The 23,267-nt window shown below is 56.9% G+C and overlaps 1 protein-coding gene across 1 annotated transcript in view; it reads right to left on the bottom strand.

Moving 5' to 3' along the window:
* Window positions 1–1,419: 1,419 nt before the first annotated feature.
* NUDCD3 (NudC domain containing 3) overlaps window positions 1,420–23,267 on the bottom strand; it is a 31,986-nt gene continuing 10,138 nt past the window's right edge. The window contains exons 3-6 of the mRNA XM_056363053.1: window positions 14,368–14,500; window positions 9,521–9,664; window positions 2,514–2,702; window positions 1,420–1,862 (exon numbers count right to left, since the gene is read on the bottom strand). Of these exons, the coding sequence (XP_056219028.1) occupies window positions 1,752–1,862; window positions 2,514–2,702; window positions 9,521–9,664; window positions 14,368–14,500 (577 nt within the window). The 3' untranslated portion in view covers window positions 1,420–1,751. The remainder of the gene's footprint in view (window positions 1,863–2,513; window positions 2,703–9,520; window positions 9,665–14,367; window positions 14,501–23,267) is intronic.

The following is a 23,267-nucleotide window of genomic DNA, read 5'->3' as shown; positions in this document are numbered from 1 at the left end:
GCCGTGGCACAGTGTCACCAGTGGGGCCGGGGGGGTGAGCGGGGGGGTGGGTAGGTGCCCACCCTGGGGCGCGGGGGCGAGTGCGGGTGGGCGGCTGGCGGCTGGCGCTGCCGTTGCCATGGGGGACCGTGGGCGGCCGTGGGGGACTGCGCCGAGCCCGGTTATATTTGTGCATCGCCACCGAGAAATTTCAGCACCCAGCATGGGGGAGATGTAGGGGGGACACAGGGACAGGGAGCTGGGGAGCTGTGGGGCGAGATCCCAGGTTGGCACCCCCAAAGCCACCAGGCACCCAGTGCCCACCTCACTAAATCCAGCCCCACCCCACCCCCGGGATCCCATATCCACCCCCAGAAAGGACCCCAAAATCCAGCCCCTCCAGGGATCCCATATTCAACCCCAAAAGGGACCCCAAAATCCAGCCCCCCCGGTGATCCCATATCCACCCCCACAGAGCCCCCAAAATCCAGCCACCGCTACCACACGGGTGGGACCCTCTCCCCAGCCCCATGCTGGGGACATGAGGGTCACTGGCAGACGTCCCCATGTGTCTCCCTTGGGTGTTCCTGTCCCCGGCCTTCAAGCAGGGTGGTGCTGGGGGGGTCAGGCCACACACGTGCCCCCTGGGTGGTGGCACCGAATCACTCGCAGGCCCCCTGCTCAAGAAAGGTGTTTATTGCAAACCAAGGGGGAAGGGGAGGTGGGGGGGCAGGACGATGGCTGGGGACCCCCCGGCTCATGCGCCTCAAGGTGGGGGGGGTCAGTGGGAAGCTGCAAGAGCCAAACTGGGGTCTGGGGGGTGGGGTGGGCAGGGCACAGCTCCCATGTGCACACTCCCAGACCCCAAAGTGCTGTGCCAGGGAAGCCCAGATGTTTCCTGGCTGCTGCCCACTGGTACGGGGAGGGGCTGGTGGCCCCCCTCCCAGGTACCCCGAAGCACAGCCTGGACACGCGCCTCCCCACCGCAGTGTGTTGGTGACAGCCCCGCTGACCTCTGCCAACCCCCTGAGGAAAGGGGAAGCAAGCCCCGGGGGCTGGCTGGGGTCTCTGCCCACCACCCACCTCCGGATCCCCTCCGGTGATGAGCTGAAGGGGGGTGAAGCCAGAAGACCCCCCCCTCCCCGCAGCACCGCAGGGGGCCCTGTGGCCAGGCAGGGGCAGGGGCTGCGCAGCACCCATGGGAGATCCCGGAGCAGGGCCCAGTGCGGGTAGCTGGGGGTGCCGGGCAGGCAGGGAAGCAGGCAGGGTGTGGGCAGGGGGGTAGGCCACCCCCATGTGCCCCCCCCCATCCCTGCTGCCAGTAGCCAGAGCTGTGGAGAGCACAGCTCCAGCCATGAGGGCCAAAGCTGCCCCGTGCCAGGGTGGGGAGGGATCTGCACCCCAAGAAGCCTGAAAAGAAGCATCGACAGCCACCAAAAATAATAATTATGTCACCCAACGAGCTCCGTCTATTCCGGAAAAACAACAGAGCCATCACCAGCGCTAGGCGAGGAGAGGAGAAGGGTCCCAGCCGCTTGGGTTGCCTTGGTGATGGGACGTAAATCTGCATTTGCCAGGTTTCCCCGCACACACATCAAACCGCCGAGCCCAGTGCCAGTGTGCCGGGTGGCAAAGGCAGTGGAAGGGCACTGGTGGCATGCATCATTGGCAAGAGGGTTACGGGCACCAGCACCGACTGTGATGGTCCTGGGTGGGCGTCTGGGTGGGTTTCTCCTCTCCCCACTTTGTTTCTTGGCTGCTTCTTGCCACTGTCAAAACTGCACGGCGCCAGGAGAGATGTTGAACATGGAGGGGTCGAACTTCTGGCCGCGGAAGGGGGAGCCCTCAGTGTCCCAGCCCTTCTTCAGCATCTCGTGCACCTTCTGCAAAGAGGCCCCAGGCTCCTGTCAGGCTGCGGCTGACCCATGCCTTCGCCCATGCCCCTCACCCTCCCTGCCACCCCAGCTGAGGGTATGTCAGGGCTGCGCGGCCACCCGACGCATTGAAGGGGGTCTTGGGGCTCAGCAACGGCACCCCTCCACCCTGGGTGACGGCTGCAGGATTTCCAAGGGAGCACAAGGGCTGCCGCGCTTCACCCACCCTCCTCTCACCTGCCCAGGCAAGGGCAGGTGGTGCGGGGGGCTGGGAGGGAGCGATGGGCGACGGCAGGTAGCTGAACCCAGACCGGGGTGGGTGCATCCCAGAGCAGATGCAGCAGGCGGATGGTGGGGCTGGCTCTGGAGGGAGGCACACGGATGTGGGGCCCATCACCAGCACAGGGGGGCTGGGGTCACCAGCATTTGTCATGGTGCAGGGAAGGGGAAGATGGCAGCGTGTGGGCAAAACCAGGGACTAGCAGCACATCATGCCCCCGGACTGGAGATGTGGGGAGGCGCTGTGTGAGGAGGAGCTGAGATGGAGTGGAGCTGTGAAGCTGCCCCACGCCGCACCCTTTCACCAGCAACAGGACCCACGGAGGAGCTGGTGGGCACGTGGCAGGGCTGAGCTGGTGGCACAGGGTGGCCGGCACCTACCAGCTCGTGGCTCTGGGGCTTGCCCTGCAGCTTCTGGTGGTAGTCAAAGGTGAGGCGGTCTAGCACGGCATGCTCCTCCTCATCCACCGTGGCCATGGAGCGCTCCTTGTTGATCTTGTCGATGTCAATTTGCTCCTCGCCCTCCAGGATGGCATTCCACCAGTACTCGTCCCCCTTGTTCAGGTTGATCTGGGGACAAGGTGCGGGTCAGAGGAGAGCGGGGAGAGGAGCCTCCGTCCTGCCCCTGGGATGCGTTCCCCCCCAGCTGCTCCACACCTCCGTGCCAGCGATGCTGTGAGCTCGGCTGTGCCCGTGCATTGCTCCACAGCATGGCTGGGGCTTGCCCGTGAGCAGAGGTCCTGCTCACCACCGATCGAGCCCCAGATCCCCCCCATGGCTGGCAGAGGGGGAGAAACACTCACCCCCCTCTCCCTCGGCGGTCTGAGGGCTTTGCACCCCCGTGCGGCAGTGCTCCACACCCCAGCTCAGGCCTCTGGGCTGGAAGGCACCGCTGAAATCTTGGCCCACGCCGCGGCTCGAGGCCAGGGCAGGTGTCCTCCACGGGGCGCCTGACGTGGGCAACGCCAGCCCGCGGCTGCGAGGCCAATGCAGCAGCAGCAACATGGTACAGGGCCCGGGGAGCCGGCCGGCTCGTCTGCAGCCACCCAGGAGCTGAGCCGGGCACCTGGCAGATGAGGAGGCCCTGCCTGGCAGAGCATGGCGCCGGGGCTCCCAGCACCGCAGCGCTGCAATTTCACATTTCCCTAACCCAGAAGGAGCCCTCGGCTCGGCTCCCCCGCTGGGCTTGCTCCACAGGTGGGAGCGTGGCAGCAAAGGAGGCAAAAATGTCACCCACTGCTCCATGCTGCCCCTGCTCACTGCCAGCACCTACCTCCCGTGGCACCACAGCTTGTTGGCCACCCAGGAGGGGTGATGTGAGGAGAGGGGACATCCCCTCGCCTCCAGCTGACATCCTCGCTGGCAAAAGCCACTGGCCATAGCCGTGGGCATCCGAGACGCATGAGCACAAGCAGCACCTTGCATGGAGCTGGACAGCCAGAGGGGCTGCGCCGGCTGCCAGCAAGTGCCAGCGTGACCACGGGGCATCCCTTTTTTTTTTTGCCAGGAAGGGTGGACTTCTTTCTCCTGTATTATTTTAGCAATAATCCCAGCAGCAACAAAGATGTATGGCATTCGTCGGCCTCTGCAAAATCATCAATAAAGGCAGACAATACAATTTACTCAAATCTCCCTGGAAGCTCAACAGCTCTGGGGGGGAAAACACGGGCAGCCATTAGAGTTACGGAGCCGGGTGTCTCTCTGCTGTGCAAAGAAAAGGAACCAATTAATACAGGAGGGGGTGGCTGGGGCTTAATCCTTCTGGGAGAGCAGAGCCAGTAAAATATTCCATCTTGGGGAAGGCGTTAGTTTTTCCAGCTAGCCAGGCGTGCTTCATCTCCTCTTAATTGCACAGTTCCACTTTTGAGGGGAAGAAGAGCCGCTGAGGGTTTGCTCGTGGGCTTCCCAACCCTGGGTGGGCAGGTGGAGGAGCAGCAAGCTCCCTGGGGAACATCGCCCCCTCAGTGGGCAAGACCAGCCGTGGGTCAGCAGGCCCGGCCAGCCCTGGCCTGCCACAGTAGCACCCTCCAGGCTCACTGCTGCTTCTCTGGATGTGAAACAAGAGGAATGTCCCCACAGTGCCGCCGGCAAGACGTGAGCTGCCCTGGTGATGGCTTCAGTGCAAGCTGTGCTCTCATGGCTTCGCTGCCCAGCATGCGTGGCAAGGCCCTGCTTGGGATGTCCCCGCCAGAGCCAACCTGGCAGCAAAGGGATGAAGGGATGCTGGAGGACTTCCCGGCTGATCAGGCATCGCCTCACATCCATTTGACCATCAGGGGAAGGAAAATCCATCCCCTCTCCCTTCCCTACCAAACCCCCTTCCTCCCTGGCACCCTACCACTGTTCCCCACCACCAGCAAACCCCAGGGAACCCCCACGGAGCTGCAGACCAGGTGGGAAACACCCACGAGACCTGAATCCCCCTCGTCTGCAGACCACCCGCAGTGAAAGACAGCGGAGCTGCTGCTGTGAGCGCCAGCCTGGGGATCCTTTCCTCCTTCCCCGCCCCATGCGTGGCCCTCACTTTATTTACCGCATACTGTTTCCCACCCTGCTGGGAAGACAGAATTATTCATTTCCTCACCAGCTTTTCTTCGGTGTGCAGCCATACAGCACTGACTGCTTTGCAAACAATAATTAATTAACCTCTGCAGCCCGCCTTGTGCACACAGGGGAATTTGCTCATCCCCCTTTATTCCACAGGGAGCAAAGTAAAAGTGGGACTCGCTCCATGGTGGGAGCCCCACTTTCTGACATGAGCCTCTAAAACACCCACGAGCCAGGGCAAAGCTCCCGTCACCTTGAGTTTGGGGTATTGTGACTCAAAGCGGTGCTAGAGCACTCACTGAAGACAGGTCCACCCTCCAGGACCGGAAGCACAGGCTCAGGTTGATTTCTTGAACATGGTTCTGCTGGCAATCTCAGTTGATTCAGCCCATCACTTGCCTGGGCACCTGGGCTATGAGAGCTTGCAGTGATGGAGACGTGGGCTGGAGCCTCACCAAGTGCTTGGGTGCACAGCTTTGAGGTAAGGGAGAGCTGAGAGACCATGGCAGATCTCCAGGCCCAGCCCAGGCAGGGTGATGCCCTGCGAGCACCAGCCGTCACCACCTACAGAGAAAGGCTCTAGCACTTGACCGACAGCACCATGCGAGGCTGCACACTTCCTCAGGTAGTGCTCTGGAAACCCTGGGGCGCTCCAGGAAGGAGCAGGGCTTTTTTCACAAGGACAATTCTCAATCTGATTACAATTCTTGCTTTGAGACAAGGCAAAAGCTTTGCTTGCACTTGACGCTGCCACTACAAGTTTCCCAGCCAGCAGCTCAGGCTGATCCTCCAGGGCCCTAGAAATGCTGATGGCCATTTGCCAGAGGAAGGATCAGGTCCCTGCAGCACACCTGGGCTCTTGGTCAGACTTCTTCCTCTCTGCTTTTTAGATTGGTGGGTCCCAAAGGCCTCCTGGGCTGTCAAGAGATCCTTCACCCACAGCCAAAAGGGGTCAAAGCCTTGCTGAGTCTTTTGGGGTGTACAGGAAAGCAGGAACAGCCTCTGCTGTTTCTCCCTGAGAGGGAGGCTTGTTGGCGGGACAGCCCAGCTGCTGTTTCCAAAGTCGGCAGCACCCTTGCGACACAGCACACACATTCCCAAAGCTGGTGTCTTGAGAGGTGAACTGTCAGCCATGAGGGGCAGGGGCTGCTTCCCGGCTGGTGTGCTTGGCATCGACAAAGCACAGGGGCTGGCTGAGGATCTGCCGGGCAAGGAGGATCGCTGCAGGCAGGGATGGGCATACGGGAGGCGCAGGACACTTGGCAGGCACATCTGTGGCCAGGAGGGATCCTCCAGCAGCACATGAACGGGGTGACAGGCATCATTGGCATGGACACAGTGTCATGTCACATCTCCATGTCCTGCCAAGAAGGTCACAATTCTTCACTGCTGGTGCTGGGTTTTGCCATAGATGAGGGTTCTTCTCCAATCCTAAATACCTTGTCAGAGCTGGAGAGATGCTGCCAAGGGATATAAGCAGGTCTTGGAAAAACAACCTCTCACCACTTGCTTTCTTTCTGGAACAACAGCAGCCACTGCCCCAAAAGTCAGTGGAAGATGTTTAGAGGGTACGGAGGAGGCAGCAGGCGACGTTTCCAGCAGCATGTGGAGGGCAGGGTGGAGGGAAGGCACCGCAGATTATTATTAACTTGGCCTCACAGCTTGTAAGATGACAAGCTGAAGACTGTAATAGCTGTTCAAGGTAGGACTTGGTGACAAGAGCCCAAGCATGGATAATAAATGCTGGAGAGGAGGAGAAAAAGAGAGGGAACGGGGAAGAAAGTCCTGAACAACAAAAATGATCCCAAAATGTGTTGTGCACAACACCCAGCAGAGATTTCTAAAAACAGCTCGTGCAAAGTTATTTTAATCTCACTTTTGACAAGCAAGCGGGTGTGACAGAGAAGGGAGGGCACCGGGATTATGCCCAAGACCAGGGCTTCGGCATGGCACCGCAGGCAGAGGCACAAGCCTGAGACATGGCTCTGAGCAGGAGGAGGTGTGGACAGAGCCGCTGCCACGCATCGCGGCCATCAGCAGAGTGTTCTGCTTCGAAATGACACCCGCTGGGTTTCTGCTGCAGCCGGGCTGTTGTGCAAACCATGAGTATGCCAAAGGATGAGATGGGAAATGTGTTGGTGCTCAGCCCAGGCTCCAGCAGGGAGAACCTCACAGAGCAGGAGCGGTCTCTGAGCGCTGGGAAGAGGGGAGTGCTGGGGCTGCTGGAGAGTGAGCAGATGTGTGATGAAGAGGATAAATTGATAAGAACACCAGATAGGATTGGGGAAAGCAGAGCTAGGCGGGGTTATAAGGCAAATTAACCTTCTTTGGGTAAGAGCTGGGGGGAGAAGGGAGGCCAGTTGATGAAAACCCAAGAACGGCCATCCTGGAGCCAAGGAAGGGACAGGGGAAGCTGAGGACATTCACAGGAAGCGAGAGGCATTACAGCTCAACGGCAGCATGGAGAGCGCAGGGATCCTGATGAACCTTGACGTATCCTGCCAGACTGCACAGGACTCAACAGCCTCTCTGCACAGAACTGGGTCTTGCCCAGACGGACAAGACCAAGCAGGAGAGACCAAGTACCTCCTCAGTGCATGGACCAAGCTCTGCCCACCGGGATTGCCTCAACTCACAGACCACAAAAACACAAGCATGCACAGGTTTTTTCTCCAGACAAGAGCTGCTGAGGTTTCCCAAGCAGTAGCCAAGGTGGCCAGGATCTCCTCAGATGATTTCGACGCTGGCACTGGGTGAATTTGGTTTCAGCTGCATCCCCACCCTGCCAGGGGATGTGGTTCCCTGGGTTGTGGGGAGGGAAGCCAGGTAGCCAGGTGGCACCTTGTGGTAAGTTGCAGGACAAAGACATTCCCGGCCACCACATTTGGAGTTCACATGGACCTGTGCAACATGCGGGTGCGAAAACTCGGGCACAGAAAGGGCCTGTATGCCCTGTGAGCCCTCCAACCAAACCCAAACGGCTCCCATCCAGTCCCCTCCCAGGCGCTGAACAAAGCCATTCTTTAACACAAGGCTGGGTGTCTCCTGATGAATGAATCGGGAGGAGTTGCAAACCACTTTTGGCTACTCTGAGCACGGAAAAAGGAGATGCTCTTGGGTGAGAATTACTCACTCTGCTCCAGTTACCTTACAATTCTTCAAGCGAAATTTCATCCCACCATCAATATGTTGGCAGCCAGCTGGAGATCCTCACAACCCTGCGCTCGCGCTAATTTGAGGCAAGACCCAGCTCTAGGGTTGGAGGTAATGGGACCACTCCCCGCTGCCCATGGCCGCTCCAGAAAACCCTGAGTCCCGCTCCACCCGCATGCCGTTCCCATCCTCCTCCGGCACTGGATATTTAACAAACATTGCCTCCGTTGCTGATCCTGGGAACACCCACCAGGGACTCTCATCTGCGCTGCAAAGCCACCCATTGGGCCACCTCCTCTTGTATGGGTTTACTTCTTCCCAAGATTGTTTCTCTTCCCAGATTAGTTAATTTTCAAGAAGCTTAAGAACATTCAGAAAATGCAGGTTAATGATGCCACTGTCTCCTTTTCACATCCTTTCAACAGCCTAACGGAGTCAGAGAGGCTCCTCTCTCTTGCAGGGACCTCATCCTTTTGGTACCGGTCTGTCATCCCAGAGTACATCCGTACAGATCTGCAGTGGCCAGGCAGTGCCCGTGCAGCATCCCCACGCACCACCCTCAGCTCTTCTGCCTCTGGCAGCACACTCCCACTCGATTTCCTGCTGTGGGGGCTTGGCTTTGGGTGCCTGTCTGCTGCCACCCTCGTGACATGAGGCGGAAGGCTTGAAGCCGGCTTCTTCCCTTTCAGGGACGGTGCTGCCTGCATGGGGTCAGGAACAGCCTCACATGCCTGACCCATGCAGCCAACATCCCCTCCTGCGGCTCGCGACAGCCTTGATGCTCCTGAAACTCTTCCAGGAAAGCCACTGGGTGGAAAAGGAGAGGACAAAGATGGCCACAGGTGGCAAAACCCAACTCCTGGCACAATCCTGGCTCCAAAACTCGCCCAGGAGTTTGGCAACTGTTTGACACTCAAGATTCCAGGCTGATGGCCACCAGCACAACCCCCAGGACGGCTTCAGCTGTGGACACAGCCCCAGGATAGCAGAACTCAAATCCTCAGCCTGGACATCTGGAGCACACCAGAAATGAGTCACAAGGCTGGGAACTCACCAGTAACACGCTGCTGGGCACCAACAGCCCCCAAACCATCTCAACAGGGAAGATAACTCTTCCCTGTTGAGGTACACAGCAAGCCACGGTGCCTGCTGAAGGCAAACAGAGAAGTAGCCACAGTGACGCCTTCAAACAGAGTAAGTAAGAAACATAAGGCAGAACAGAACTGAACGGCAGGGAACGGGCATCTGCCGGGATGCCAGGGTAGGACCGAGGCCAGGGGAGTGAGAGGGCAAAGCTAGCAGGGACAGGTGCACAACATGGGCACCACGGTGCAGTGCCATGGCCCGCCTCTGCTGGCAGGCCCCGTGTGCTGGCATCAGGGGACAGTGACCACCTCTAGGTAACAGATGTGCTCCCACCACCACAGGCTGGAGCTTGCGGACCTTCCTCATCCCGATGGATGCATTGCTCTGCCAGCACCCCGCTGCCACTCACCCAGAGGGGCAGCTCAGGAGCTAGAGGCAGGGCATGGCACGCAGGCAAGGGTAGAATGAACTGGATGATGGGCAGGGGAAGCCAGACACAGCCAGATCTGGCTCAGACTTCCAGCTGCTCCGGTTTTCCAGGTCAAGCCCAGCAGAGCTGCAAGCCAAGGTGCAGAGACATGGCTGGAGCGGACTGCCCTTACCAAAATGCACTTCCCTGGCTCCAGGCTCCAGAGGGAACTCTCTGTATTGATCTTGTGGGTGAGTTTCCCTTCCATGAGGACGCGCTGGTTGCTCCCCTCCAGCACAGCTACGCGAATTGCGTTGCTGCTGATACCCACAGACACCTGGAAACAGAGAGAGAAAATAATCAGGAAGGTCCCTGCTTGCCCTCTGGCTTGTGCTAGTTGGGATGCAGGGTCAAGTGCGCTCACTGGAGATGAGAGAGAGAGAAGAGCTTTCAGACCTGCATGTAGCAGGAGGGTGGGAATCCCACTATTGTTTCAGAGCAAATAGCAACACCTTGGAGGAGTAAGGAAAGCTCTCTGGGGAATGGAAGGCAGCAGGGCCCAGCAGACAGAGCCCTAGAGGGAAGTGAGGCAGCTGCTTCTGCCACTGCGATTGCCCTGTGCCTCAGTTTCCCCACAGAGAAAACCGGCAGCACTACAGGCCTCCCCCATACAGTGCTCAAAGGTTGGACGCCCACCTGGTGCAACCGAGATCTTTAGGAGCACAGTGGGTGCCTGGTTGTCACCGCGATGAGCCGGGCATGGGTATGCATCTTCCTCGGGGCTGAGTGCTCCCCTACCAAGCAGAAGCAATTCGGGGATTTCTACACTGGGAAAGGCTGCAGCAGCTCATCCCCACTTCTGCTGCACTGCACCGAAAACATGCTCTTTGGCTCCATTTCTGCCGCCAGAGCCAGCGCTGGGCTCAGCCCAGGCCTCCCATCGGGCATGCGAGGAGGGGCCACGTGTGGAAGGGACACTGCGGCATGGCTCCCTTTCTCCCCACCACGGGGGCGAGGGGATGAGGCAGCTCCATCCCCAGGAGCAGGGCCAGCTCCCGCCTGCAGGAACCATATGGGGAACCCTGCTCTGACCTGCTGCAGAGGTGACACGGCCCTCCCCCGAGGAGACAGAGGCAGACTGCGACTTTGCTGCACGGCACGCAGTACCCTTGGTCTCCGGAGAGACCATATGCTCTCTCCTTTCCCCTTCGGCCCTGAGCTGCTGCCAGCAGAGAGCCTGAGCCAGGCCAGGGGATTAGGGGAGGACCTGGCTGGGAAGGGGCAGGTTTGCTGCCCCAGGTGCAGCCCCATCTCTGGCCAGAGAGGAGGGACTGCAGTGACATTTGCCTGCATTCTCTCCCAGAGTTCCCCCAGATCTTCCTCCCGCTCTGCAGATCTCATTTGAAATGTTATTACATTATCCATTACCTAGGAGATTTCCAGCAGCTCACTAGCTCCACGCAGGCAAGAGACAGGCAAAGCTGCTCCAGCCGGGGAGGGCACCCTGACTGCACGATTGATGCCACCTAGATAAAGCCCCCAGACCTGCAGCGTGTGACAGGGAGCTGCCAGGGCTTCGACAGGAGCAGAGGAAGCCCAGCACACACGGCACAGGGTGACACCGGGACTGAGATCTGATGCTGACGGCTGGGAGCAGGACCATGACTGGAAGGGGATCGGGGAAGGGACAGGAGCTCCAGCTCTGCCAGACAGGAAAAAATACCTGGCTTCCACCTGGCATGTGGCTGCAGACAGCCTCTGTGAAAGCAGCTCCTCCTGGATGGGAAACATCTCTGAGGAGGCTGCAGCCTGGAGCAGCTTCCTGCAGTCCAGGCCTGAGGCCTCACCACAGGGACAAGGTGTGGGGATGAGGCTCTGCTCTCTCCCACCACCTTGTGCCCTGGTGCCGAGGCACATGGACAGGGCTCCTGACACCACATTCTCAGTACAACAACAGGGCCTGCCCAGAAAGGGTCAAGGGCAATAAAACAAGGTGACCCCCAAGTCACCTTCTGGGGGAGCTTCTTTGGGGCATAGAAGGCCAGGGCGGCTGGAGATATGGAAGGCACAGATGCAGCATCATGCCTGTGGGATCCAGGGGGACAGCAGCAATCAAGTGTGAGAGGGGTTTTATACCGAAGTAGATGCACAAGACAGCTGGTGGGGCTGAGGGACATCTCTGAGATGGCTCTGAGATCACCAGGGCATTAGGACAGGGAGTGGGGAAACTCAGATGGAAGAAGAGATCCAAATGGGGCAGCCTCAAGCCAGCCACCTGGCTGCACAACCAGCCGGCCCAAGGAACTGCAATACTCGCTTCTACCTGCAGCCAGAAAAAAAGGCCCCTCTTGGCACATCAGCCCACTGGGAGTGGTGACAGGGGACACAAGCAAAGCATGCACTGCTGGAGAGCCCTGACTGCCCTTGCGTGGAGAGAAATGTCTGAGAGGACTCACGTGTGCACATGGTCGTGCCCAGTGAACGCAGGGTTTGGCACACATGGGCAGTGGCTCCTTCTTGGGTGCCTTCGTGGAAAAACTGCCTCTGCTTGGTGGAAAAACCTGCCCAACTCTACTGAGCAGGGTGGCCAGGTTCTTTGAGGAGCTGCCCTTCCTTCCCCCGTCCCCTGCCACCTGAACTGTCCTGCCACGCTGTGCTCAGGGCACACACAGCCAGCAAAACCAGGGTCTGCCAGAACTGTGCATGGACAGCCTGCACCTGACCCCAGTGGGAAGCCAAGGGCAATCCCGTGGAAAACATTGTCCTGGCAGCACAGCCATCAGCAGGGGCACCCCCAAGTTTCCGATAGCTGCTTGTCCCCCACCATGTGCTCACCACAAGCAACTCTGCCCCCCAAAATGCCTGGCTTTCCTGGCGCTCGCAAGCAAACCCAGATCTCGGCTCTCTGCCGTGGCTTTCCACCACAGTAATTTCTGCGCACACTAAAACGCCCACACCCGCCCACACAAATCAAACAAGCAAACACAAACCTATGAAGGAATCTAGCTCGTCTCCTCTGAGCCAGGCAAAAAGAGAGGCTTGTTGTCATTATCTCTATTTAAGTGCTCAGGAAGTGCTGAGATCCATGGGCCCCTGTTGCGCCCGTAAGTAGATCAGAGAGGTGGAGACCACAGAGGAAGATGCTCCCACCTACCCCATTGCCCATTTGTGCTCCATGGACACTTTTTTTGAGCTCCATACAAGGAAACCTTAAGCTCACCCGAGTGAAAATGTGCCATAGCAACAGCCTGAATCCAAAAAAGTGTCATAAGGAAGATTCTGAGCAGCATTAGAGCTGGGCGCACTCTGAGCCCAGGGACCTAATGGGGGAGATTTTTAATCTTGCCTTGGCAGGCACAAGCCAAAAACCTGATAATTTTTTAAAAAGATGTAGCTGTGTGGTGAACGTAGGGGAATGCTTCTCTTTTGCAGGAACCCATCAACAATGTGTCTGAAGTCCATCAAGCTTTAAAATGGCTCTGAACCACCTTGCTTTGGCCTGTGACCCAGCCTATCTGCTTCCAGCCCCCTGAGGCTGGAGGACATTTATAGGATCACTTTAGAAGGAAAACTCAGCTGCCAAGGAGCCCCAAGAGGGATGGAGGAACCAAACACCAGGAGGCACATTGCAAGGATAAGGAAAGTCCAACATCTGAACAATCCATTGCCCCGAGAGGGCAGTGCAGGGAAAAACCAGGGCCAGGGCAGGCAGAGCCACACCACTAGCAACAGTGCGGGAAGGAGCTGCCCCAACACCCACCCCCTCTGCCCCTCACTGAGGTGCAGGGGCTCTTCCACAGCGATGGCACAGTCTCAAGTTGAGAAAAGGTCAGAACAGCGCATGCTGCCCCTTCCCCAAACACCTGCAAGGCCCCCATGCCTCTGGGTGGCAAAGGATGGGGCAGACAAAGCCTGATGCGTTTTTTTTTGGCAAGGACACAACTCCCCCAGCACAAAGGGCACTGCCCTGAGCAGGGAGAGGCATCGTGATTGCAATACGATGCAGACGGATGCAACATCCATCTGGATGCTCCCAAATCCTTCCAAGAAACAGCCTGGGTTTGTTCTAGAGACCCACTGGGAGAGATGCATCTCCTGGTCTCCCTGCTGTCCCCGTGGCAGCCGTTTGCCCCCTCACCCCTCCGGTTCAGGTTGCTGCTGCCAATTACACTCTTTTGGCATGATCAGGAGCTGTGTAGGCTGGAGCTGGTGAACAAACCCAAGCGTGCTCATTTCAGCCACCCTGGAAGCAGAGGAGAACGGGAGGTGGGAGAGCGTGGACTTCCCAAATGGAAAAATACAGAATCAGCCATGGAGAGGGCAGTACTTGGGAAAGACAGGAGAGTTCAACCTTCTGGGTCCAACTAATGCCAGCCACAAGCATGCTCCTCTTGAGTCCCTCACCAGGAGGGAACAGAAGTGATGAAGAAAAAACAATGTGACTGCTCCTGGCCGCAAGCAGAGAAAGGGAAGTTCCTGCCTGAGCCAAGGAGGGAGGTGAGACCTCCCTGCCCACGCAGGTGGCCAGGGAGAGGGTCTGGCTATTCAGCCCATGCCCCAGCCCCAGCTCCCTTCCACCCAGAGGTCAAGTCTCACACAGGCTGTGCCTGCTCCAGTTCCTGAATGCCAGAGGAGCCATTGCAGCAGCTCCCACTTGCAAACAAAAGGCACGAGACACTCCAAGCCAGAGGGAGGAACTGGGAAGGGAGCATCCATCCCCAGCCAGGCTCAGAAACCTGCATGTGAGTTTGCTGTCAGTGGAAGCAGAGAGGAAAAATGCAGAAAGTGGCATACAGTGCCAGGGAACCCCCCTGGGGCTGGAGCAAAGGACACTGCAGTTGTAACAGGAATGTGGCCAGGCTGGGACCGTCGGTCCCCACCAGCCACATACCCAGCACTGGAGAAAAATGCACAACTACACCCTGCTCCTTGAGTATGAAGGACAAGGAGCCTTTCTGCTTCAAACACAGCTTCCTGGGAAAGCTGGGTGCCCCAAGGGAAAGGGAAATGCTGAAAGACACACTATTTACACCACTTTACCTGTTTGCCTTTTACAATGTGCTTGGGCACAGGCACTTTAATTTCCAGGTCGCTGTAGTCTTGGGACCAGGCGTAATTCTCTCGCACAGCTCCGTTGTAGCTGTCGGGGTTTGTCTGGAACTGCTCCTGTCTCCTGGAGGGGAAGAGAGGGGTGACATGCTAGGTGTCAGAAAGGACAGAGCCTAGAGAGAGCGGGAAACCTGAAAGCAGGATACAAGATGCAGAAAGGGAGGGCAGAGCCTCTTCTTGGCCATCCTGTGAGCATCTCTAATGCTTCAGACTGATGCCCAGTCCCTCCCTCATTGCTGGCCCTATCTAGGAAGGGAGAAGGTTCAGGCCAGCAGCCCAGGACCCAGTGGGAGCCCTCTCCCCAGTGTGCCACAGTGGAAGTCAGGCTGCTAGTGGGACAGCTGGTGAGACACATGATAATTTGGCTGCCCAAAGGTGCAGAGCTGGTCCTGGGTGGCTTGGAGCACCTTCCTGGCTAATTCTGCATGAGCATAGATCTCCTCTTCCTCTCCACTTCTCTGCTGCATCCACTGCACCCCTTGCAGCTGGTGCAGGGGATACCATCACGTGCTGGAAGGTGTGCGCTGTCTCCTGAGCCACTGCCATGGCTGCAGAGGTGGTGGCCCATCACTGCAACCTAGGTTCACCAAGAAAAAACAGAGCTGGTTGTCCTCCTCCTGCTTTTAGTGTGTTTGGGAAAGTCACCAGCTGCTGTGACCAGGGCAGTTGCTGACAGAGGTGATGGAGCTGAGCAGCTGGATGCCTGAAGAGCCAGCACAGCATGGCACGGCACTGGAAGGAGGCAACTGGACAAGCAGATCACAAGCAACAACTTGAGCAAAACGCTGCCACTTCCAGCTGCAGAAATCTCAGGAGATGGATGAGGCAGAGGTTCTGGGGGTAGGATGGGGTTTATCAGATCAATAGCAATAATCAATACAGCATTTCCAGCCAAGAAAGGAGATCTCCATCACACCCATGTCCCTTTAAACTGCTGGCAGGCTCAGGATCTATTCCATTGAAACTCTTGGAGAGGGCTTTCAAATAAAATAAAATATTTTCTAAAGATAGCTGTGGTGCTAACAAAAGGCAGAGTTATTTTAAAATGTTTTGATACGCACCTAGGCTTCAATCTGGAGCTGTATAAACATGGGGCTGCAGCAAGTTACATAAGGGGGGGGGGGGGCCGGTGACAAGTGGCACCAGGGTGCAACTGGCCCCAGGGACTGCATCTTTCCACGCCCCGCTGCCTTCCTGACACCCCCACACCGAGGGACCCTCGCCAGCACTGAGTGGGGGTGGCTTCCAGCAGTGCGGCGCCCTGAGGATTATGTAAGATCCATCGATTTTAATTAAATTAGGCTCTAAGACGGTTGGAGTGTGTTGCTAGAAGAAGCTGTGTGCACATCATCCCCAATTTTTTTTTCCTGATGGTTCCACGGAGTGCACCGAGGGTTCTGCCTGCCCTATCCCAATGACCCGTGCCCCGGGTTGTTTTGATCCGGTTCGGGGCCCCGCAGGCAGCACGGGGCCTGGCAGTGACCATGGGCTCAGCCTCAGGCCAGCGATTTCGGGGGGGGGGCGGGGGCGGGGGGCACCGCATCACTTTTTTTGGGCATCTTGGCCTTGCCTGGCAGTCGCCCATTGGGTGCCCATTGCCATGGAAACGGGGTTGGCATGGCAGCACCGAACCGCGCTGGCGCGGGCTGGCTCCAGCTGTCAGCTCCCAACCGCCCCCGGGATGTAGGAGTCGAACAGGCTGGAGGGCGAGGGGGATCGGTGGGCCACCCCGGCTCTGCGGGGCCCCGCTCGCTCCGCGGGAAGCAAATGCGTCCCTGAGCCAGCCCAGCAGTGGCACCTGGCCCCGCTCTTGGAGCACAACTGTTCCAGAGACCACCTTGCACAAGCCCCTGACAGACCCCAGGGATGTTTCTCTCCCAGGTCAGGATCCATGCACTGCCCGGGGCAGCAGGACGTGTCCCTGCGTGCAGGGTCTGCCTGGGCACAGTGCAGGTCCACAGGGCTCCTGTCCTCCGCCCCAGCTCCCCTGGGCTGGAGCAAGTGTGTATGTGGCCATGCAGCGAACCAGAAAATAAACCTGACTGGGTTTTAAAACCAGCTGGGTTTTTTCCTCCTAAGAGAGCGTTTCCTTCTAAGCAGCACGGGCCTCTATGTGGTCCTCTGTGACCTTCAGGGGCAGCTCTGTGTGGGGGTTTTCTGACAACCCACAGTCCTTCCTGCAGCATCCTTCAGTTCGACTGTATCCTCCTTCCATGAAAAGCCCCGTTTTCAGGCTCAGTGGTCGCACCAGCTGAGGCAGAGCTCACCATGCTCCTTCCAAACCTGCCAGTGACACACCAGAGGGAAGCTCAGCTGGGAGTTGCCATCCCACGCATGGGTGACTCTGCGATTGAGCAAAGAACCAGACAAGAACCAGCAAATGGCTATTTACTTCCACACCCGTCCCCTCCTGGCCTTCCTCGGGAAAACCGCAAAGGCTAAAGGAGGAGGCAGCAAGCCTGTGCCCAGCCAAGGCTTGTTAGAGCATCAATGATGGGAGAAAACCCATCAGTGCAAGGGCAAGTGTGCGTAAGATGCCAGCTGCAAAAGTCTCATGGCCACAGCACAGGTAAGTATGATCCAGGGGCAGCTGCTTGCTGCCACAAAGCCACCACATCTGTCCTTGATGCATCTCCCCTTCCTCAGGAGGAAAGTTCTGGGACTGAGCAGACCCTGGCCAGTTGCATCCTGGATGTTTTATCCCTCCTGAGAGCTCGCCGAGCATGATTTCATTGCCCCGTGAGGGCATGACTAGTTTCACGGCAGCCCTGGGAAAAGTCAGTGTTAATTGGGTTACTTGCACATGGAAACTGAGGCAAGACGTGCACTACAGTGACTCTGTCAAACTTCTCTTTGCATGGCACCGCTACTGAACAAGCAACAGCAGTCTTCTTCCCCCGTCCTCGCTCCCCCCTTGCCATAACTAGAGCAGTGCACTGGGTGACAGAGGGACGTTTCACAGCCATCTCTGCTGTGTCCCCACGCACAGCTTGCTGGGACAAGCTCAGCCTCGCTGCCTCGCCCTCCCTGCCTGGCTGGGCAACACATGCACCAGTCAACCCATCCCCATGCGCAGCCAACTTTCTGCGGGGAAGTTTACCCTTGTCTAAACCTCCCCCCAGCTGTGGCTGCTTGTCCCAGGGGTGCAGGGACCACTGCCATCACTTCTCTGCTGCCCTCCTCCCTAAGAGCTAGCCCAAACACCTCCAGCTCCTCCTGCAAGTCATCACCACTGATCCCTGCTCCAGCTCTGCTCCTAATGTTCAAAATCCTCAGATGTGAAACTAACGCGAAACTTTGTGCCCCAGAACAGGATCACAGGGGAAACTCATGAAGGCCTCTTTAAATTCCCCTGCAAGTTTAACTGCCTGCTCTTGAGCAAATGAAGATTCAGGGTGGCGAACGCAGGCCTCAGCCTCATTAGGTGCCTCTGACAAACTGCTGACAGCCCTACCATCTCCTGGAGCAACACTTCCTTTCCTGGAGGTTTTCCAGCCAGATCCTTGCCCGGTCCAATTGTGCTTAGCACACGCCACCCTTCACGCTGGCGGCACTCAAGAAATTGGACCCAGCTCCACAGTTGGGAGGCAGCTTCCCTTGCCATCCGCAGGAGGCAGCCCCAGCTCACGCCACGCCAGAGGTGGCTCTCCTGGCCAAAGCTGTCCCCTCCTGCCGCTTCAACAGCACCACCGTGCAGTGGGCGAGAGAATTTCCTGCCCGAGCACTACTGCCAGGAGACATCCCTGTCCACAGACCCACCAGGCAAAGATCGAGGCTGGATCCAGAGTGCAGTGTGGGTTGGAGAACAATGCTGCCAGCAGCCTGGCAATGGCATAGCTGCTCCCGGTGTGATGGTCAGCTCGCCAGGGTGCTGCACCACCCGCCAGGCTGGGGCAGGTGGTGGCAAGGCTGAGGAGAGGGAGGGTGAAGAAGCATCAGCTTTTAAAACCAAGGGTTTGGCACCGTGTGCACTTGGCTGCCGGGTGGTGGGGATGGTGTGGGTGGGTCTGTGTGTTCTGTCTTGTTCTATTTTTGCTCGCAATGTGTCATTTTGGGGGAGGTGAAACCTTTAACAATGCACCGTCGAGAAGCAGCCGATATGTTTTCCACTCCTAGGAGCTGCACTGCACGGCTGCACTGTCACCAGTACCAGAGCTGCTCCCCTCGCACAGGGTCAGACCCTTAACGGTAGCAAGAGGGGACTGGGACCTGATGAGAGGTGGTGGTGTCACCAGGAGGTGCTGCTTGAGCAAGGCTTGCCAAGGCAGAGTTGTCTCTGGTGTGCAGGCTGGATGCCCGATGGTTGAGCCACACACTGGGCCCCATTTACCAATTTCTGGGTATTTCTTATTCCGGGATTTCCAGTTCCGTGGGCTGGTGATGCACGATGAGCTGAGTGACGCGGAAACAGCGACAGAGCAATCCCCTCCTCTGCGGACACTTGGCTGAATGCATTTCCATCCTCAGAGCACAACAGTTCCAGCACCAGCTCTGGAAAAGCGCCAGACGCAAACCAAGAGCAGGAACCAAACACAGAAGGATTTGGTGTAATGTTTTACACGAGGAGAAGCAGGGCAGCTCACCGGGTTCCTTTTTACTGAGGATTTTTGGTGCAAGAATGCAAAAGCTGAGGAACAGATACAGCAGCATGGGCACAGTTGTCCTTCAGCCTGATGCTGCTGAGAAGGCGCAGAGGTGGGCAAGCGTCATGGGAAGGAGTTCATATGGGCCTAATCCCAACGGACTTTTTTTTCTCCTCCGTAAAAAGAAGAAAAGAAAAAAGTCCCAAGGATTTTCAGAACTTCTTAAGAAAACTGATCCTCTTAGCCTGGAGCATCTCAGCTTTCTGATGCAGGATCCCTGCCCCCTCAGGAAGCAGGCTGATGGAAGTCCAGGATACCTGGGTTTTGCAGAGGCAGGTATGCCGACCTGATGGCTCAGTGTCCACCACCACCAGGACCGAGGACACACCTCAGCCAGTGCTGGTTCTCTGGCTGAGCAGACCGCTGAGCTCAGGGTGGGAGTCTGTAACTTGCTGGCACCACCACTGCCGAGGGCCAGTACAGCACACACCCTCCAGTCACTTGGCATTCAAAGAATGCTTCCTCTGGGGCTGGCACTGCTGTTTGCTTTTAGTCAAGGTGAATTATTTAGGCAGCTTTAAGGAAAATGTGTCAAGCCAGTTAAGTGATGCAGATGTGGAGGTGGGTGGAGAAAAGAAACAACCGGGACAGCCGAGGCTGGGCAAGCGAGGCTGGCTGAGGCTGAAGAGGATAATGTGGGGAGAAAGCTGGGCTGGCATGGCGAGGCAACGAACCCAGCACACACAGAAATGGAGACCTAGACTCCGCTGCCTTCTGCAAAGCTGCTCCTGAAGGAGGTATTTATAACAATCCTACCCTGCCTGCGCTCTGCCATCAACAACACATCCCATCGGGTCCCACAAGCACATCCCAACCACAAAAGAAAGCCTCTACCCTCCACAAGACCTTCCTCCTTTTAGAGTGGGGAAAACAGAGGGAGAATGGTGTTGTACCAAGTCACCCTGCCAGCAAACAGCTGAGAAAAAACACCCCAGCTCTGTATTTTAACCACTGTCAGAGGTCCTGTCCAACACATGAAACCTTCTTCAAGCTCAAGAGGTTGCCAAGAATGGAAAGATCTCATTAAGTAATAATGAAGTTCTGAGCAAGTAGGAAAAGAGAAAATCAGGCACAACGTGTCTGTGTGCCTAACCCAAATAAGCGTGCAGCAAGCGAGGCCTTCCAGGGAGATGCACTGCATGCCGTCAGTCCAGCCCGCATTTATTGCAATGATCAGACATTTGGATCAAGGCTGTTGCTCCGTGACAGGAGCCTAGAGCGAGTGGCGTCCATCAACATAATTAATCCCACGTCCCTGGCTCTGCAATGACTCAAGGAAGCACCGGCAAATTCAGGAAGAGAAGCTGCTGCTGACATGAAGCATGTGCCTTGGGCAGGCTGCTGCGCTGCAAGTCACCCAGCACCTCAACAGGGCTGGAGCCAAGGGCTTTTCCCCTCTGACTGGGATGGAAGCACCTGCCCTGGGGTGGGTTTCTCCAAGCCAGATGCCTCTGGCAGCTCCTAGTGCCAGCACTAGCAGGACCCGAGGTGTGGTGGAAGAAAGGCCCTACCTCCTGCACATCATGGTCCCGCTGTCTCTCCCTCAACCAAGGCGGCAGCAGATCTTGTAGCTCACAGCCAGCGTTGCTTGGCTCAGAGCATCTTGCTAGGCTTCCCAGCAAGTGGGGAGGATGATGTAGAGGAGGATGAGAGGAGTGTTCGCAGTCTGTCCCCCTGAAACCACTGCAATATGCTCAGCTTGGCTGCTGCAAGTAGCACAGGGTTGCTGGGAAGCCGCACTGTGCCAGCCGCCACTGCCCTCCTGCCCGGGCAGCAGTTGGGTCACCCACCCAGGCTCCTGCTCCCATCAGATGGCTGGCAGCCTCCAGGCCTTCACATGATCACAAATCCCCTCTCCCTCCTGGGGAAGCACCCTGGACCACACCTGCATCCAGCCTTCCCAGCGCTAATAGGGCTGCACACAGCCGGTGGAAATCATCGTGGGAGAAGCAAGTCAAAGACCAGCCAAGGTGGGCAGGCAGCAGGCAATGGCACAGTCCTCTCCACATTGCTATGTAAAGGCCACATTTGCCTGCCAGCACCAACACACACACTGGAATACAGATTTCCAGAGCTCCTGGCTCCTAGTCCCCTGCTTGCCAGCATGACCAGATGAAAACTCAAAGCCACCTTGAGCCACAGGATGGTCTGTGCACCCTGAACAGCTTCTGTAAAGCCCCAGCTTGAGCTGGATTACAGCCAGAGCTACAAACCCGCAGCTTTTAAGATGAATCTGAAGAGGGTCAAACGTGCCCTCTGCTCCTCAAGGGTCCCAATATGGGTGCAGGAGCAGCTGAGCAACAGGTACGGAAGCAAAAGTGTAACCTCTTCAGAAAGCTGCGTTTCCAAAGCTGCAGGGATTGCATGTGTAGAAAATGCCAAGGTTTGTGCTCCTTCTGCACGCACCCTGCCAAGAAGCCTCCCCCCCACCTCGATTTGACATCTTTTGGCATGAAAACATCAGGCCCGTTGCCCTTTGTGTCTCTTGGTTTTGCCCAAGCAGTGCTGAGGCAAGAAGCAATGCTTACTGTGGGCTCTCCTGCACCTTCGGTGAGGTCCTGGAGGCACCCAGTATTTCATAAAGGCTCCCTCTGTACAGAACACAGGTCTCTGGCAAAGCATTAAGTAATCTGAATACCAAACCCTTCCCTATTAAAAGTCAATTCACACCCACAGTCAACAAGCCCCAGGATCCACTCGGATCTACTCTGATGCTCTCTGGCTGTCAGCACACTCCAGCTCTGAGTGCAGCAGTGGCCCAGGGTGTGTTCCAGGGCCCTCCCAAGCCTCAGTGTTTCTTCCAGCCCATGTGTGTTTGGGTTGCTGGGGCAGAACACCCCAAATCCAATTTTGGAAGGTCTCTTTCACCCCCAAAGTGGACAGAAATTCATCAGCGGTTCCCCAATGGCCCACTACCCTGTCTTCAGGGCTCCTGAGCACACACCTCCAAGGCTACAATGTGCAGCCTTTGTGGTCCTGCTCAAAAAAAAAAAAAAAAGACAAAAAAATGGAAGCCAACACCCTCCCCCTCATCCCCAAAACTCAGGCATGGCCCAGTCAGGCTGCACGGCCCAGGCTCCAGCCTGTGGTGCCCACCATCAGCTCTACAGAAGGTCTCTGCACCTTCAGGAAGCCTCATAGTTTCAACTCATCACCAGGATGGGACCAATGACCAAAACCAGAAGACATCAAGACACTTTCCCCCTTACCACATTGTATCATCAAGCCTGGATGATGCTTAGGGAGAAGTGGCCCAGGTTCCCCTGTACGAGGTGCCCAACACAACACCCACGCAAGACAAAGAAGCCTTTACTACTCAACCCAGCAGCCAAACAGTGAATCCCCCCAACCCACAGCAGCTAGAGTCCCACTAGTCCCAAGCACGGCACCAAGATGCTCTGCCCCTCTCCCTGCCAGGCAAGAGGCTTGCTCTTTTCCAAGCTCACACACTCTTCAGGGGAGCTTTTAGCCTTCCCTTTCAGTTTCTGAGTTATTTACGGAGCTGTTTGACAGAGCCAACTTACTGACATTAGGCAAGTTTAAATGCCACTGCCAGCTTACAGGAGAGCTTCAGAGCATCATCACCAGAGGGCTAGATCTCACTACTGCTGGGATATTTAGGTCAAGGACAGCAGGACACACTACTCTTCGGGAAAGTCCCCTGGGATCTTTATTGTTTGCACAGAGCTTATACAACCTTGGGTTTCAGAGGTCTCCTCTGAGAGACCTAAACACAGACAAACCAGGCTGGATCCAATTATGTCTCCCCTGAAAAAAGGGGATAAGGCCAAAGAAATCCAATGGGATTGAATTGTGGGAGCATAGGACAAGGTGGCCTCTCAGACCTTCACACCACTGACAGGACCTGGCCCAGTCTCTCCCAACACCTGATGGCACGACCACACTGTGCAGACCCGTGTGGTCATGCTAGTTTCCACATTAGGCCACTTCTTTTGGTGAACAACGTAAAACAAGCAAACAGATAATGCTTTTTTAAATAAGAATCAGGCACACACTGTCCCTCGGCCTCCAGCCCTGGGATTTTCTGCTTGTTAAGAGAAAAATTTATAGGTTTTAATTTAGTTATTTTTGGTCCCAGGACCTAATTTTGGAGCTCAGTACCTTGGCAGGGCAACCAAAGCCCTAAGCGATTCAGTGCATGACAGGGGAGCTGGCACTTTGCTGCTG

This window comes from Falco biarmicus, chromosome 18 (assembly GCF_023638135.1).
Source record: "Falco biarmicus isolate bFalBia1 chromosome 18, bFalBia1.pri, whole genome shotgun sequence".
NCBI lineage: Eukaryota > Metazoa > Chordata > Aves > Falconiformes > Falconidae > Falco > Falco biarmicus.
This window is presented reverse-complemented; position numbering and strand designations above follow the sequence as displayed.